The 17,202-nt window shown below is 37.7% G+C and overlaps 1 protein-coding gene across 6 annotated transcripts in view; it reads right to left on the bottom strand.

Annotated features, from left to right (window-relative positions):
- The window catches only part of gapvd1 (GTPase activating protein and VPS9 domains 1), a 127,820-nt gene that overhangs the window by 17,784 nt on the left and 92,834 nt on the right, over positions 1-17,202 (bottom strand). For 4 of the 6 annotated variants that reach the window (XM_048613480.1, XM_048613482.1, XM_048613481.1 and 1 more), the window contains 6 exons: positions 15,402-15,536; positions 15,094-15,213; positions 14,469-14,543; positions 10,637-10,995; positions 9,918-10,005; positions 9,020-9,100 (listed from right to left, as the gene is read on the bottom strand). In XM_048613480.1, coding sequence (XP_048469437.1) covers positions 9,020-9,100; positions 9,918-10,005; positions 10,637-10,995; positions 14,469-14,543; positions 15,094-15,213; positions 15,402-15,536 — 858 coding nt within the window. The remainder of the gene's footprint in view (positions 1-9,019; positions 9,101-9,917; positions 10,006-10,636; positions 10,996-14,468; positions 14,544-15,093; positions 15,214-15,401; positions 15,537-17,202) is intronic. The other 2 variants (XM_048613485.1, XM_048613484.1) reach the window with 1 other exon arrangement.

The raw sequence follows: 17,202 nt of genomic DNA, 5'->3' as shown, positions 1-17,202 counted from the left end.
TTTACTTAAATTTGAAAGCATTCTAGATGATCACCTGTGACTTTGCTCACAGGCAATCTAGGGAAAAACATGATTTTACATGCACAGAAACTAAGGAAATATGGCCATCATACATGTGCCAATGAGCAGCAAAAAGAGAGCGGGGAGCATGAGCTTCCACATCACATGGATATGTAAATACAGAAAATATTACAATCCAATGCACAGCTCAAGCATCAAAGCTCCAGGGGTACAGCAGAAAGCAAGCAAGTGTCCCTGAAAGAGGTGAAATAAGACTTATGCAGAGATACCGAAAAATGAGGATAGGAAAGATTTGAGATTTGTTTTGCTCTGTAGTTGTTACAGTCATTGGTGGAGTTCATGGAAGAAAAATCAACATGATCACAAAAGATCAATGCTTTGAATTGTTTTTCCCCCAAGAATTAGGCATGCTACTTTGAGACACATTTTTTATATTTCAATTCATTGGGAAGTTTCCAAAGATATGGTATTTGTTTTTAAGGATAAAGGTTTAAAAAAAGGAAAGCAAGAGTGGTTATGATTCAGCAGATATATAATGTAAACCAGTGTGTTGCACAGCATATAGACGTACAGTCATGTGACAGGCGAAGCTTTTAATTGTAGAGAAACTTTATTGATACCAACTTTATTTTCAGGCTTTTCAAAAATATACTTTATTTAAATTTTCATGTATCCCATCCAATACCTTTTATAACTTCAAACACCTCAACTTTATGAAATCTAACCTTTATGCATTTTATAATTGCCTCTCCTAACTTCTTCAATCACAACTTAAAACAGGTTAAAAATCTGCGAATGGATAATGAAAATGCAGCCTTTGCCACAATCAGATATTGTCTTGCCAGTATTTCTGTTGTATTGATTTTTAGAATCACAAAGATGGTCACAGCAAAAGGAAGCCATTCAATCCACTGTGTTTTATTGCTCAGCAAGAACAATTTAGCCACTTGCCTATCTTTTCCATGGAGGCTTGCAAATTTTTTTCTGTGCTTATTCAAGTGACTTGGTTTGTAACTAGCGGACATGGGAAACTTCTCCACATGAGCCGTTTCCACGAAATATGTTAAAGAACACAAAAAACCATACAAGTGCATTAATTTGAAATACTGATTTTAAATGGTTAATCTCAATTCTTTCTAAGTGTCTAATTCTTTGTCCTGAAACATGCAACACCAGCTACTTATAGCTTCTTGATTACAGGATTAAATTAAACATTAATACCTTTCTTTTAAACTTAACTAACAATATACTTTTTTCCTGTTAAGCTCCATTTTTGTAATCTTTCAAATTTTGTTCATAAGATACACAAACTATCCAATGTATAAATTGCTTTTCTAATAAAACATTGAACTATATTTTAGTAACAATCAAAATCAAAATTATTTTATGACTAGTTATTCCAACAGCATAAATCTGAGTTGCATTACAATGACCATTCTTCAATTGCTTCAAAATTTAACATCATTGTTCTGTTCAACTACATCACAACACATACTCAAAAATTTTCCAGAAGGCAGTTTAAGCCTAATTTTGTTTTTGTGGAGAATGGCAGGGAAGAAATTAGCATGTCATTGGGGCACAATTATATACAATTTGATACAAATTTCCAGAACACACTTCTAGATTTAACAGAAACATGAGCTTTTTTAAACTGATTTTTAAAGTTCTTAATCCTGTCACATTATTTCAGTTATCCAAAAAAAGCAGCTCTGAACGTCCAAAATTTATTTTTTTGTTAATGGGACATGTGCAGTAGTCTGCATAACAGCATTCTTCCTTCTCTTCTAAACTGTTAATTTGGCTTATTAGCAAAATAAGCCAGCACTAGAACAGCTTACTTACTTTGGTTTCCCATGCAACAGTTAAGTGCAGTTCACAGAATGTAACGTCAGTTGGCATAAGAAGTTGACATTGTATTTAACTCCACTCAACAGTGCAGCAACACACCCAATGTTGTAGTCTCTGCGGTGTTTCTAAAGTGGGTAGTTCCACAGCAATGGGCCCGTGCCTGACCGGTTCACTGCAGATGAGTGTACTGGCCTCACTGTTGCTGGCATGGCAATGCTTTTTGGCAAGCTCTCTCTGGCCAAGCAGCTGCAGTTCCAATGCATGTGTACAGAAGCTTCAAACTGACCAGTGAAGTCCATATGTAAGCAGAGAGGGGAAGACAGTGCTTATTCACTCAGGGGAAACTTCTGCACAGGATCATTGAAATTACATGATCTTTTTCTGTTTAGTTGAAAAGGAAAACCTGCAACCAAACCAACTTCCTGTCAATGAAATGAAATTACTCTTACATTCCTGATTTTGTGAGTTCTATTCCAGTTGCTGAATGTTTGTCACACCTTAAGCCAGTGCTCTACAAATCACAATAAAGTGATCCAGTCACTAAGACTTCTCTGAACAGAAAATCAACATACAGGCAAGATAAAATGCAACTACCACTAGGGATAAAGTACTAAGGAAATTAATGGGGCTAAAGGCTAATATATCACCTGGACCTGATGGGTTGCATCCTAGGATATTAAAAGGAAGGAGCTACAGAAATAATGGATACACCAGTAGTAATCTTACAATAATCTTTAGACTCTGGAAAAGTCCCAGATATTCAAAAACTGCTAGTGAAAGGAAGGAGACCACAAACAGGTAACTTTTAGGCCAGTTAGCTTAACATCTGCTGTTGGGAAAATGTTAGTCTATTCTAAAGAACATAAAAGCAGAGCATTTCAAAATATATAACAATCAAGCAGAATCAGCATGGCTTCATGAAGAGGAAAATAGTGCGTGATAAATTCATTAGAATTCTTTGAAGAGATAACAAGAATAGATAAAGGGGAACCAGTTGACGTGAAGTGTTTGGATTTCTAAAAGGCATTTGTTAGGGTATTCCACGCAAGACTAATTAAGAGACCAATATTTGACTCGCTTACCAAAAAACAAAATGTACTGGCATTGGAGGTAGTCCACAGAAGGTTCACTATGTTGGTCCTGGGTATGAAGATTGGGTAAATTAGGCTGGAGTTTTGAAAATGAAAGGTGACCTTATTGAAACAAAATTCTTAGGAGGCTTGTTAGTGTAGATGCTGAGAAATTATTTCCCCGTGTGGGAGAGTCCAGGGCCAAAGGGCATAATCTCAGAGTAAGGTCACATCCATTTAAAACACAGATGAGGTGGAATTTCTTCTCAGTGGAGTGAATCTGTGGAATTTGTTACTGCAGAGAGCTGGAGGCTGGGGTGCTATTTATATTCAAAGCTGAGAGATAGATTTTTAAACTGGTAATGGAATCAAGAGTTACAGGGAAAAGAATTCTCAGATCAGCCATGATCAAATTGAATGATGGAGCAGACCTATGGACAGAATGACCTACTTCTCCTAGAACCTACACAGTCTAACAGGGGACCTGGTGACAAACAATCCCAGGGACAAAATAAATGGGAAGAGAGTTAGGAACAGAAAGAAAACAAAATGTGACAATTGGTAACATCCAGAATAGCTACTTCAAACTACAGATTTAAAATACGTAGAACTTATTCTGCATCAAAACATAACCTAAAAATCTGAAGAAACTGATTCTTATATTAACACTTACTTCTGACATTGAGCCATGCCTTATACAACAACTGACAGACTCACGATAAAGCACTATTAGTGAAAGTCTGTTATAACATGGATATCGGAGTCCAAAATATGAGCGTGCATAGTTGAAATGCAGACAGACATTATCCTACAGAGGAAAAATGAGCGCCAGGGTGGGGGCAAGAGCTGGGGCAAGTCACGTCAAGTATACTGATGTGTGTTACAATGGACTTCAGATTGTAATCAATCAATCAGTCAGTAATTACAAGTTGCATTAATGGAAATTTTTATTAGAAAATGTACTTCAGAGGTGTATGACACAAACATGGACCCACAAAAGGCTCAAGACGTACAGGCAGTTCAAACTGGGATAAATAAACACAAGAAATTTTAAATATCTCTACTCTGCAATTAAGCTAGATCCTGGCTGATCTGACTGTGGCCTCAACTCTGGTCTCCTTTGCTAGCTAGCGAACAGTCAATCCATGTCTCAAGGTAGTTGATCACCTTGCCTTCAACAGCCTCTCGGAAGAAAGTTCTACATTCTCAAAATTTCGCCTGTCTTAAATGGGGGAACAACTTTTCTTTTTAAGCTGTATCCCTACTTTGCAATTCTCCCTCAAGAGTCAAGAACCCTCCTGACCCACCATAATTTTTCCACCTTCCAAGAAAAGTTACAGGAAGTCACAAGCTTGCCTCAGAGTTCTAGACCAAGGCAACACCCCCATCATACCTTGTACTCTCAAAAATATTTCTTAAAACAGGCTAACAAATACCACACACATTATACATGTGATCTCACCAAGGTTAGCTATGACACTAAGATGTGTGTCTCTGGACCAAATTAAACATCTAAATATACCATATCCCAACATTTTGTTATCTATTCTAACACCCTATGGTAACAGTCTGTCAAATTTCCCGACTTCAAGATGTTTTTCCTATGGAGTTAGTGACCCTATTTTACTTTGTAAGTCACAATATATTTGCCTTTGCTAAACCTCAGAACTTAAATCTCAAAAGAATTCTGAAATGTCATGTAATGAAAATCAAGACTTACCAATGCTGAAATTGACAAATGCATACAATTAGACTGTGCAAGTCATTTTACATATATATTATATATGCAGATAATTCATGGCAATTCCAACACTCGTTTCTTTCAGCCAGATACCTTGTTATGGAACATACTTTTTTTCATAAGACAATGACTTTGTTCTGTGAATCAATTAAATGAACTTTCTCTGAACTACTTCTATTGCAACAACTTTTTAAAAAATACAATGACTAAAACTACATACACTACTTCAGATGTGATCTCACCAACACCCTGTATAATGGTAGCAAGTGATCCTTTCTTCATATTTAATTCCCCTTGCAATAAACAAACATTCCATTTGCTTGCATCATCACTTGCTGTACGCACGTACTAATTTTGTGATTCACTTACCAACACACCAAGATTTTTGTGCGACAGTTCTTCTATTACTCCCCATTTAAATAAAATCTAGCTTTTCCATCTTCCTGCCAAGTGGACAAGTCCATATTACATTCCACCTGCCAAATATTTGACTCCTCACATACTCTATCTTTTTGCAGACTCCTCTACATAACATGCTCCTCAACCTGCCAAGTGATTGATATAGACTGTAAATAGTTGAGACTCCAACAGTGATCCCTACACACCCCAGTCATTACATCTCGTCAACTCAAGAATAAGCCATCCACGCCTCATGTTTTCTATTAGCTAACCAATCCTCTAATTATGGTAATATATCATCCCAAACAGAACGAGCTCTTATTTTAGGTAGTAACCTCTGAGGTGACACCTTGTCAGGAGCATTTTAGAAATTCAAGTATACCACATCTACAGTTTCCCCTTTATTGATACTGCTTGTTATTTCCTCAAAGAATTCTAAAGAATTAGCCAAACGGGATTTTCCTTTCACAAAACCATGATACCTCTGCTTGAGTTAGAGTATTTCTAGCATTTTCAGTTGAGATTTCCAGCATGTTTTTTGCTATGTATTTTTTTGCTCTCCAATTTCCTTTCATTATCCAAAAGTTGGGCAAGATACCACATCATTTAAAAATTCAAAACTCTCATTATCCCCATAAAAGTTTTTGAAGTAGTATAGCTACACTTGACAATGAAACCAAACATCAACTTGTATTTTCTGCCACAGCTCAGATGGCCTGAGTTTCAACCTGAAATGGTATTCAACTCTAACATTCATGTGCCTCATTAAAAATTTCTATTTGCACCTTAGTTCTCCAAACCAAATTGTGTGCAGAAAATGCAAGGTCAATGATTTATGGTTTTCAAAAAAATTGAAGTTGATTCAAAGAAAAAGGCCTGTTGTCAAAACCAATAGATGGACAATAATCAAAATTACAGGCTGCAACCCCAAAATACTATACAAATTCCAGATCCAATGATTGAAAATAGATTTTGCCTACTTCAATCACCATTAAATAGCAGTTGTGCTTACCCACTTGCTGCTGACACTGGTCAGCAGAGGGTTCCTCTCACTAACATTTCTTATCACTTAAACTATGGGCTGGACTTCCCTAATTCAGTTTTGTCAAGCGAGATCCAAGGTTCCTGGGGTCTTCTATGGCTCAGAGCAACTTTCTCATGCAATCGTCCTCATTATGCAATCAGGCTGTTTGGCAGGCAGTCATTCTTTACACCGAATCAAGAGGCAGAAGTGCTTGCCATTGCCAGGACCTTCTGCATTCATATCACAAGTGCCATATTTAAAATCCAGCTGCACACCATTTCAAATGCTGCATGCAGGAACTGCCCACCACACTGTGGCACTCAACCATTACCAAAGGAAATGGCCCACTTTAGAAGTAGGAGCTACCCACTCTACAAACAGGGACCAGGAGGTGCCAGCCAGTCTGGGCACAGTGGCTCACATTAGAACAATGTCAGAAGTTAAACAGAATGCACAGCAGCGTAGGAAGTTGGTCAATAAGGCACTCCACAAGACAGGTGCTACATCCTCTCTCTGCTACACCACAGTCATGGGGCCATCATTCATTTTAACACTGCCATCTCTCACCAAGGCTCTTCAACTACAACTGTCAGTACTGCATGCACCATGTCCATGCAAAGGCTCTCATCTACCTCATCATTCCAAACCCACTAAACCTTCCAGCCCTCCATACTTCTTACTCAATCACTGGGAGCATTTTATACTTCTTCAGTCCCTGCATCACCGCTACTATTCAATTATACTTCATCCTCCATTTGTCTCATTTCAGATAAAAGTGGGCCAACGGTTGAGAACTGGAGGCAGGGTATGCACTCCTTTCAAGAAGAAATGGTCAATTTGGCGGAAAAGAGCGTAGTCACACAGAGATCGGGAGGCATCAATGACAAACCAGCCCAGTAAGTTGTGTGTAGTTCTACTACCCTCCCTGTAATGCCCGTGCAAACATATTCTTAATTTGTACAACTTTTTAATCCCTTTTACACAACTCATTCCCTCCCTTCTCTCCAGCAGGCACTAGTGGCAGCTAGCAAACCACCATCCTGAATTGGCCCTGTGTGGAAGGAGGAGGCCACTGATCTTTAAGAGGGTGTGCTGGTATGGTTTTCACCTGCATCCTCTACCAGGTCAGAAACCTCCATGAAGTGAGCGAAAGGTATGCCAGAACCAGTATTAGGCAATTCGAAAATGTGGTACAAAAGAAGCTACAAAGGACGACATTATTTAGAAACAATGGAAGCAACATGCTATATATAGAGTGTAAAACAATGCTACAAAGTTCTGCAGTGCAGCCACACTGTGGAATGGCTACTGTATCATGTCAGCCTCTATCAAATGTGAGTGAATTAGTTACTAATGGATTATACTGGGACACATGCTCCTTTATTCACAATCATCCTTCAAGGGGCACAGTAGAAACATCAAAAGCAAAAACTTTGCTCCCCTGCATCCTCCAAACGCCCCAACTTGCAAATACAAATTACAGCATTCCCTGCATCACTCAGCTGAGCTGTGAAAATCAGGGACTGAACATTACTCATTTGGTTTGTATCGTTTTGTTTCTAAAAATGTGACCAATTTACAAAGTGGATCATCAGAAATTCTTGCCACTACTTTATCTACCTGTCACAGGTTGAACGCCATTTATCCAAACACTAATTTTTACAGAACCCAATTATCCAATCTGTATTGGTTGGTTAAATAGCTAGCTATTTCAGCATAATTATTCAAATCTCATGTTTAGTGCTATCATTTAATATAATTGAATTATTAAATACCCAAGTATTCACTTGCCCAAATAAGTACTTCTCCAGTTATCTGAATCATCATACTGTGGTGCAACTGTCAGATAGTAACTTCCATATATGGATCAATCTTTTATACTATTAAAATCCATAGCTACTAAACGGATCATTAGAGTTGCAATTTCTTTTGCCATTGGAAACTTGAGAATTTGAACAGCAGATTTAATTTTCAATCCGATTTACTGTTCCTTTGTCTTGATTGTTTTATATTTTCATCTCAGACACTCTTACATTTTGGTACAATGTAAAGTAAATGTTATTTTCATTTGCAACGTACAGTGGCACCCAGAGCATGGGCTCAATTCCCACACTAACTGAAATTACCACAAAGTTCCCACCTTCTCAACCTCGCCCCTTGCCCGAGGCATGGTGACCCTCAAATTAAACCACCACTCATCTCTTTAATGAGAGATCAGCCTATAGCCAGTTTGTGACTTTACCTTTATTGCTTTTAACTTTTTATCAAAACCATAGTAGACACAAGTATATCAAATTTAATTAAGAAATAAAACTGGGAGATTCATTCATAACAAAGAACAACAAAAGTATCCATTTGATTATTGGATTCCATTAAGCCTCACCGATAAAGAAGTGAAAGGACAATCAATCAATGCAACAGGGAATTGGATAAGATTAGGCATATGATAAAGGGAAATCAAGAGAGAAGAAAAGCATAGCAGAAAGGCAAGCTACCAAAACACTCAAATCACTGAAGGAGCAGAGACACAGGCTAGATACGTACTACTATACTTGTAATTGGATCCCTGGCATTAAAATGATATACAGGGTTATGAGCAATTGGACAGTTGTGATCAACGTGATAAACGTGATAGTCCTATAAGAATTAAACTTCCAGATTGGATGTCTACGTTAGCACCAGGTTTACCAAATTGAGTGCAAATTCAAGGCACTTTCAAATTAAAGATTCAGTTTGCATATTTGTATTACATGGTTAGTGTGATTTCCATGCATTTGAAGTAAATACTTCTTGCTTTAAAAACAGCTGATAATTTGCAATTTATTTTATTTTGTTTAAGATATTTGTTTCATGCGGGTGTTATTTGTCTTTGTACACCTCATTCACCATTGATTATGGAAGGTAGGATCAGCCAACCTTGCATGGCCTGAAACCTTTCCTGTGCACCATCTTCTTTGTCTTTTTCTTGTTTATCTTTCTTCCTGAAGGAAATAGGAGCTAAAGAGAAAATATACCGTATTACAAAAACAAAGTAACTTCATCACATGCAGGATGAAGAAAATCATGGCTTTAACCAAAACCTTGTGGTGAAGTGAAACTGATAGCAAATAAGGTTTTTGTGTTAGATAACATCTTTTCCCCCCACACTACTATACTAATTAAGCCATATCCAAAGTAAATGTTCAACTGCATTTCGACCTGACAATCAACTGGATATACATGTTAATACAGTTATTTTAGTAAATATTATCTCATTCAAAAAGTGCAAGACTTTTTCTAAACTTTAAGTTTTAGATGACAAAAGATTTAACTAATGCTAATGGTAACTATTTGTTTTTTTTGGAAGGAAGCAAAACTGCAGAATGTACTATGGTGTAGATTTTTGTACCTGGACTCGAACAACCAAGAAGGGGCCTCAAAAGAATGGATTAGGCATATTACTGACTTTGGGTCAGTACACACAGTTACAAATGCCAAAATACAGCAAGTTCCAAATCAAAATTCTTGGGAAAGCCCTGGGCTGTTGATTTCTAAGGTGCCAAGGTAGTTGACAAGCAGTAAAACAAGAAATGCATACAAGCAGCCTTTTCATTTTCACAGATAAGAGTGAAACAAATCAAAATGCACTGAGCTGCCACAGGCAAATGCACAAGAAAGTTTTAGATATAGTTAAGCTAGAAAAGAGATGCTGTATTTCAAGGTGCTGATATATTCTAAGTAAAAGAATTCTAATCCAGTTCTCAAATAATAAAAAACAATTTTGTCTTTTATTTCATGTCCTTTGTTGAAAAATGGTTAGAATCCCAAGACTGACCTTTCGGAATAGCAGACACAAATCGTTTTTTCCACCAGGATTTATTACGATCCGACTTCTCATCATCACTGTCCTTTCTTTCCTCCCCCTACACAGAAGGGTGCAAAACTCAACTTAGACACTTGGAAGAGATTACACAGCTTGTATTACAGGACATGAGAAATAAAGCAAAACAACAGATTATTTGAAATTTGGAATGCAAGATGGATCATAATTCTCAAATGCAAGTTTGTGGATTCATAACCACATAGACTCATTTAATAAACAAATCACTTAGTTGCATTTAAAATTGCACATTACAAAATTTTAATTTACTTGATTTTGCTTTGCATTGCAGATCTAAGTGTCAAGCTGTTTATTTTCAAGCGTAATAATTGTGTTAAAATTAGAAATGAGTCTTACTCTTCAGTAGGATAAGATGGGTTTATTCCATATACCCAGGAATACCCACCAAAACCATTTTGCAAGCTTCAGGTATCCACTGCATTAACTGGGCTTCTACCTATAATATTTTCTTGGGCGAATAACATAAGGCAACTGAGAAAGATTTACATTTGTATATTGCCTTAGGAAACAACTTTCTTTACATTCTTGCAGGATCAACTATTCAATTCAAGGTATGTAAAAAAAAAAAAAGACATCAATTGAGAACATTTCTAATTTAAAATGAATCTGTTTGAAATATGAAGGAATGCACAAATGTGGATAACATGTCTTACGAGGGAGTCTTTGCTTGGCGATGAAGTTGGTCCTGAGGTTCCTACAGGTGCTGCCCCAGCTGCAAACAGTTCCTCATTCCCTGTTCTTCTGCTGCCTGGAGTATTCCAACCAGGATCACTCATTGGTCGGCGAGAAGAAGAAACAATATCAGAACTTCTGCTGCGTACTAGCCTTTCTGGAAAGGAGTGCCTCTGTTTCAGCAGCTCAGCTTCAGTTTGGCAACAAATATGAGACCCAAATGCTGGCAATCGGGCATCGGTGCCTCCCACAGCACCTTCCAGTATTGGAGGATCAGGTGGCGGGTGTGATGGTCTTGCATAGTGTACTTTAGGCCTGACTATTGATGGCATGATGGAAGCTGTGAATTTTCATTTTTAAAAAAAATGAACAAAACATGAAGCATAGCATACAGAACAATCTAAACAAACTATATTTATCCAAACATCCAGAGTAATTAAACAAATCACATCCACCATGAATTAAATCAGAATGCTAATCATAAAATACTTTGTTGGGTGCAGGTGGAAAATATTTCAATATTCTAAATTTCAAATCGAAGACATACAATTGACTAAACACATCTGTTGGACAAATGTGGTGCTTAGAATCATAGACGGATAAACCACAGGAGGTTGCAATTTAACCCATTTGTACAAACCCTTTGCAAGCACACAATTAGTCCCACCCTCCAACTTTTACCCAGATTGCAGTTACTTTTTTCCACCTTCAATTATTCAATTTCTTTCTGAAAAATTATTATTGAATGAGTTTCTGCCATTTTGTATCAGAATAACTCACTAGATGAAAAAATTCTCATATCCTCAGCTTCATTTGTCAATCATCTTAAATCTGATTCTTGGGTCCCCTACTGCTTTTGCAAATGTTCTCCCACGCTGGTCTATCATTTCTAAACAATTACATCAAATCTCCTGTTAACTTTGATCCGTGCTGCTTATCTATCCATGTAACTGAAGGCTTATGGCCCTGGTACAATTCCAGAAAATCTCAATGAACCCTTCGTAAAGCCTTGACATCTTAAATACTCCCAATTGGTCACCATACTCCAGTTGGAATATTAACAGTGATTTCTAAAAAGGTAATACATAACTTCCTTTCTTTTATATTCTGCCTCTGTAAAGGAAAGGATCCTACATCTTTTTAAACAATCTTAACTTGTTTTATCTTCACGAAAGGTGTACACATATCTTCCCAGGCCTTTCTGCTCCTGTGGTGCCTTTAGAATAATACCAGTTTATCCCTTTTTCATTAATTATTCATAGGAAGTAGACTTCATCAGCAAGGCCAACTTTTCTTTCCAATTCCTAAACGATGCTCAAGAAGGTAGTGGCAAGCTAGCTTCTTAAAGACAAGTGCCATAAGAATCCAGCACATTGTTGTGACTCTAGAGTTACATAGAGGCTAAAAAGCTGAAGAACGTCAAATTTACTTCCCTAAAAAGGTATTTGAGAATAAGATAAGATGTGTTACTTAAAAAGCAATCCCATAGTCACAGTGACATCCTTTACAAAAATTAGTTTTTGTTCTCGATTTATTTAATTCACAGCATTTGAATTCCTCCACTTGTTACGATGCAATTTAAACTCCTGTCTCTGGATTAGTAATCTTGGATTGCTATTCTGGTGGGATAGCCATTATGCTATTGTACCGTGTGATTTTATTCATACACCTTATTTTTCCTCTAAAAACATTCACTTCATATATCTATGATAAATTGAATCTGCTATATCCAAAGCAATTTATGTCTATAGCTTTCTGAAGTCAGCTACTGTATTTCTCACTGTCTACTGCATCTCCAAGATCTTTGCCACCTTCATTTTGAGATTATGTCCTGTATGTCCAAGTTATTTATATCAAACAGCAGCAATCTCAATATTGAACACTTGCATGCAACTTGACAATTTACTCCAATATGAAAACATGCTTGCACAGCTGCTTTTGTCCATAGTCAAGTAAATTTACTTGTAACCACAGGTTATAATCAATTCTGCTGACAAGGTAATTATATAGTATGTTATCAAACACCTTTTGGAAGATTGTTGTAAAGATCAACCCTACACTAATTCCCCTCTTCATTACATCCCTTTTGCTGGCTCCCTCTTTTACTTGGTGATGGGCATGAGACTGTGACTGGAGGAGCAGCAAGGTAAAAAAGGAGAGGAGTGAGTGAGCCATTAGGGAATCCTTCTGCCAGGGTGTGCCAAGGCCAAGAGGGGGAGTGAGACGGAGGACGCAAGGGCTTTTTGTTTTGTTTTTTTTTTTGGGGGGGGGCCTGGGCGGTGGGCAGTGGTGTGCGCTATCAAGATCTGCAAAATAGACTTAGAAAGCAAGAAATCAGGTTAGGATGGATTGAGAAATATAAAAATGTAATTTCACAGGACAAATGCAGTGAGAAATCTGTGAAGATAAGAGGAGAAAGATAATCTCCCACAAGCTGTCTGGACATGTCAATTATCCTAGGCATCCCCAAAACATTCAGATTTTGATTTCGCAGTCAGATTTCTGTACTTGTTAACTTCACAGCTGCTAATTCCTGCTTTCTACAATGTTAGAAGTGTTTCATTGAAATTTTGTTGGAGGTTAGAGTTCTTGGAAGAATGTGGGTGATACACTGCCAAAACAGATAAATTGTTGACATCAGAAAGCTGTGTGGCAGTGGTAAAAGGTGGCAAGGTGAGGTCCTTAAGAGTTAGAGCCCAGGTCCCATGTATTTAATTCTAGTTGCCAAATCATGTTGCAGTAAAGAAATTCCAAATTTTAAGGAGGTACTACAAAACATTACTAAATTTGTTAACTAGGTTCTTGCGCTTCAGCACAAGGAACAACTTCAGAAATCAAGAATTCAAATATAAGACCTAACATATTCATATCTTCTGCACCAAACAATTTAAACTTAATTACAATAATGAGTTTATTTCTGTCACAAACTTTATAAAAGGAAGAACTAATGGTAAACAGTTTTAAACAACAATTTTTAAATTGGATTGTCTATGCATGGAATGGACTATTCAGGGAGGAAATATGGACATGCTGTATTTGTAAATTCAAGTCGAAGCTGGATATGTAAAAGCTAAATCAACAGTCTTTCTCAAAACCACCTCAAGGTTTTGAGACTGAAAGGCTCTTTTGTCCTAACCAGAAGCCTTTTGCAGTCCCTTGTATTTCTCTGCATAGACAAATAAGCCCATATTTATTCTGTGTCTGTTACTCTAACAATAAGTATTGTATTATTATTCAACTTGGACAATGAGTATTAACTTTGTATCTCTCTACTTTACAGCCAAACACTGTATTCATGTTCCATGGAATAGCAGCACCCAGGAGCCCTGATTCCTCATGTCCAAAGTTCTCAATTTCTGCCAGGTCATTAGGAATGGCACCAAGCAGGAGCGAAGTGCTAACCAAGAGAAATTACATTAAGTGAGTTGAAAATTCAGTGCTTCTCCATTCCACCTTGAACTGTCCAGTGAAGAACAACATTAGGAAAGGTCTACACCTTTGCAAATGAGGACATGGTGCAAGAATCTGTAAATAGGCCCAAATGTGAAACAAAAGCACCAATTAATCAATCAGAGCTTTTTCCCATCAAAGCACAGTGTGCTTAATCTATTGTTTTCTGGCATTCCATTTGTATTTGAATAATTTTGCTGGTTTTGACAGTTGAATTTTAGGGGTGGGTAGAGAACAAAAAGAAATAAAGGAAAATACGTCACAATAAATCATGTTGCAGCAAACCTTTCCCCACAATCACGAAAAAAAACTTATGGCAAATCCATAACAGTACTGGGTGCACTGAAAACACTTTGAACATACCATCAGAAGACAGCGGGTCAAACATTGCAAGCAACGTGTCTGTCTGGGAAAGCGGAGAAGTCATCTGATGTGCACCTGTAAATCCACAATGAAAAGATAATGGTAAGTCAGATTAACTACTGAATATACATTTGCTTGAATAATACATTTTGAAGCATAATGAATGTTCGAGTTGGTTACCATACAGATCAGCCCCCAAGACAATCTACCACGAGCTGTCTGGCTATTTTTTGTGGGCAGTCAAATAAGAAGCCGCAGACATTAATGGTTCTGGTACTGCGAGATAGGTACAATGCATAAATTTGCATCATGTACATGCACATATTACAAAATGCATATAACTGAAGTTTGCCCAACACCTGGTGCTCTGAATTAGTAAATGAGCAAAGTAACTTGTTCAAGAACAATACAATCCTTGCCACAACTTCCCAAGTAAACAAATGTCACCATAAGTGAGTGGGAGATCCAACAGAGAACATATTTGAAAAAGTTTAAGTGCTCACAATCACAATATCAGAAATTGTTAGCTATGGAAAGATAGCAGCACACTCCTCCTCTCCTCCCCCCCCATTTTCATGAGAATGGATTTTTATGTGTTGACATATATAAAAACATTTTTATTTACCTTGTACAATTTCCTCCACTTCAGGGCTTGTAACAGAATCTTTCCCTCCAAAATCAGAGCTGCATTCTGATCGGATATCCTCAACTTTGTTGGGTATGTCTTCTGAAGTGACACTCATGCCTGTTAAATAGCGTAAAAAGCCAAAAAGGCATTAGTTCCAAAAAGGAAGTATTGTGAACGTATTTCATGAAGAAAATGTCACCTCACATAAAAACTGCTACAATTTTCATCAAGAACCATTTTAAGCTTCTGCAAAATATTTACTTTAGATCAAGAACAATTATTCATAGTGCTCCATTGTCCTGTACCTGAGACAACACTGAGACCAGGTGTACTGGGCCGTGAACTCACTTCCCTCACATCTGTATCATCAGATGTGCTACCCAATCCTGAGCAACTTTCCAGCTCCTGCAACCGCTCCTCTTGTTTCAAATCTGTAGCTTCTGAAAAACAAGAAACAGATTATTTTCCCCCCACCATTACATTTTTCCAAGGCAGGTGATTCACAAGAGAACCTTGTTTTTGTTTTCTTCTCTCCCCATTTATTCCCTGGAAAAGTTGCGTCTTGGAAGATGAGTCAATCAAAGAATTGCAATTTGTTATCTTGGATTTAGAGATCTGCTAAAAGCAAGAGTCCAGACAGCTGCATTGCCTCCACAGTGCCAGGGTTCTGGACATCCACTCAGGGCTAGAAAGGAACTTGCAGTGGAGAGGGAGGGTAAAATGCCAAAGACATTGGTAGAACTAGGAAAGGAAGTAGACAGTGTTAGGAGCTAGGTCCTGAATTGAAAAAGTCAAACCTTGACGATTATAATCTCTGGATTACTACATGAAGCACATACAGGTTACATAAAGTAAAGGGATAAATCCATAGTTCAGAGCCTGGTGTGGGAAGAATGATTTCTGGTTCATCAGCCACTATTACTAATGCTAAAGTAAATGGCAGCTGTACCACTGAATCATGTATACCTGAATGAAATTTTGGCTTTCACTGCTAGGGGACTGCATTTTAAAAAAATAGGGAAGTCTTGTTACGACTGTACAGCAAATTGGTGACGTTATACATTCAATACTGTACACAGTTTGGTCCCTGTATTTAAGAAAGGATGTACTGGGACTGGATGAGTTCACAATAAGATTACTAGACCGATTCCATAGGGTGAAGGGATTGATTCTTCATGAAAAATTAAACAGGCTAAATCTTTATTCATTAGCATTTACAAGAATAAGGGCAATCTTATTGAAACATGCAAGATTCTGAGGGGGCTTTAAAGAGTAGATGTTGAGATGGTGTTTCCACTACAGGAGCAATCTCAAGCTAGGAGTCAAAGTCACAGAATAAAGGCATATTCATTTAAAACTGAGAATTTCTTCGCCCAGAGGGTAGTGAATATTTGGAATTCTCTACCTCAGCGGGGGGCTTTTCTCACAAAACAGTATAAAAGTGGAAATAGATTTTTTGAAATATCAGACTGGAGGGCTATGAGTAGCTGGCTTAAAAGAGGAGTTGAGCCTGGGGCAGATGGTAGGGCAGGTGAGGGGCTGAATAGCCTACTCATGCGCCTATTCTTATGTTCGTGAACCATGCTGGGGTCAGTGTTGGAAAGTGCACAACCGGGGAAGTAGACAGGATTTTGAACTAAGTAGTGCAGGCAAGGGGTCAAATATGCAATGAAATGGTATATCAGTAAGTAGGGACTTGAGGGGTAAATAATAACATGGGAAAAGGGGGTCAGAATGGCAGGATGGGACAGAGAGGAATAAATTCGAAAACACCAATCAAGGCTAGATGTTAGAAAGACAAGAAAAATGCTAAACTAAAGGCTCTATCTAAATGCACGCACCATTCATAGCAGAGGAATTGATCGTTCATTCTGAAGTTAATAAATAGAATTTGATAGGCACTATGAAGACAGGGCTTCAGGTTAACAAGGATTGGGTCCTGAATATTGAGAGGTAAATGACATTCAAGAAAAAGAGACAGCTATGTTAAAATGGATGGGCTGCACCTTAATCAAGGATGGAGTCTGTGCAACAGTTAGTTAAAGATAATCTTGGTTCAGGACGTGGTATTTATTTGGATGGAGGTGAGGAATTGTAGGAAAAGCA

Source organism: Rhincodon typus, chromosome 28, assembly GCF_021869965.1.
Source record: "Rhincodon typus isolate 14 chromosome 28, sRhiTyp1.1, whole genome shotgun sequence".
NCBI classification, from domain to species: Eukaryota; Metazoa; Chordata; class Chondrichthyes; order Orectolobiformes; family Rhincodontidae; genus Rhincodon; species Rhincodon typus.
This window is presented reverse-complemented; position numbering and strand designations above follow the sequence as displayed.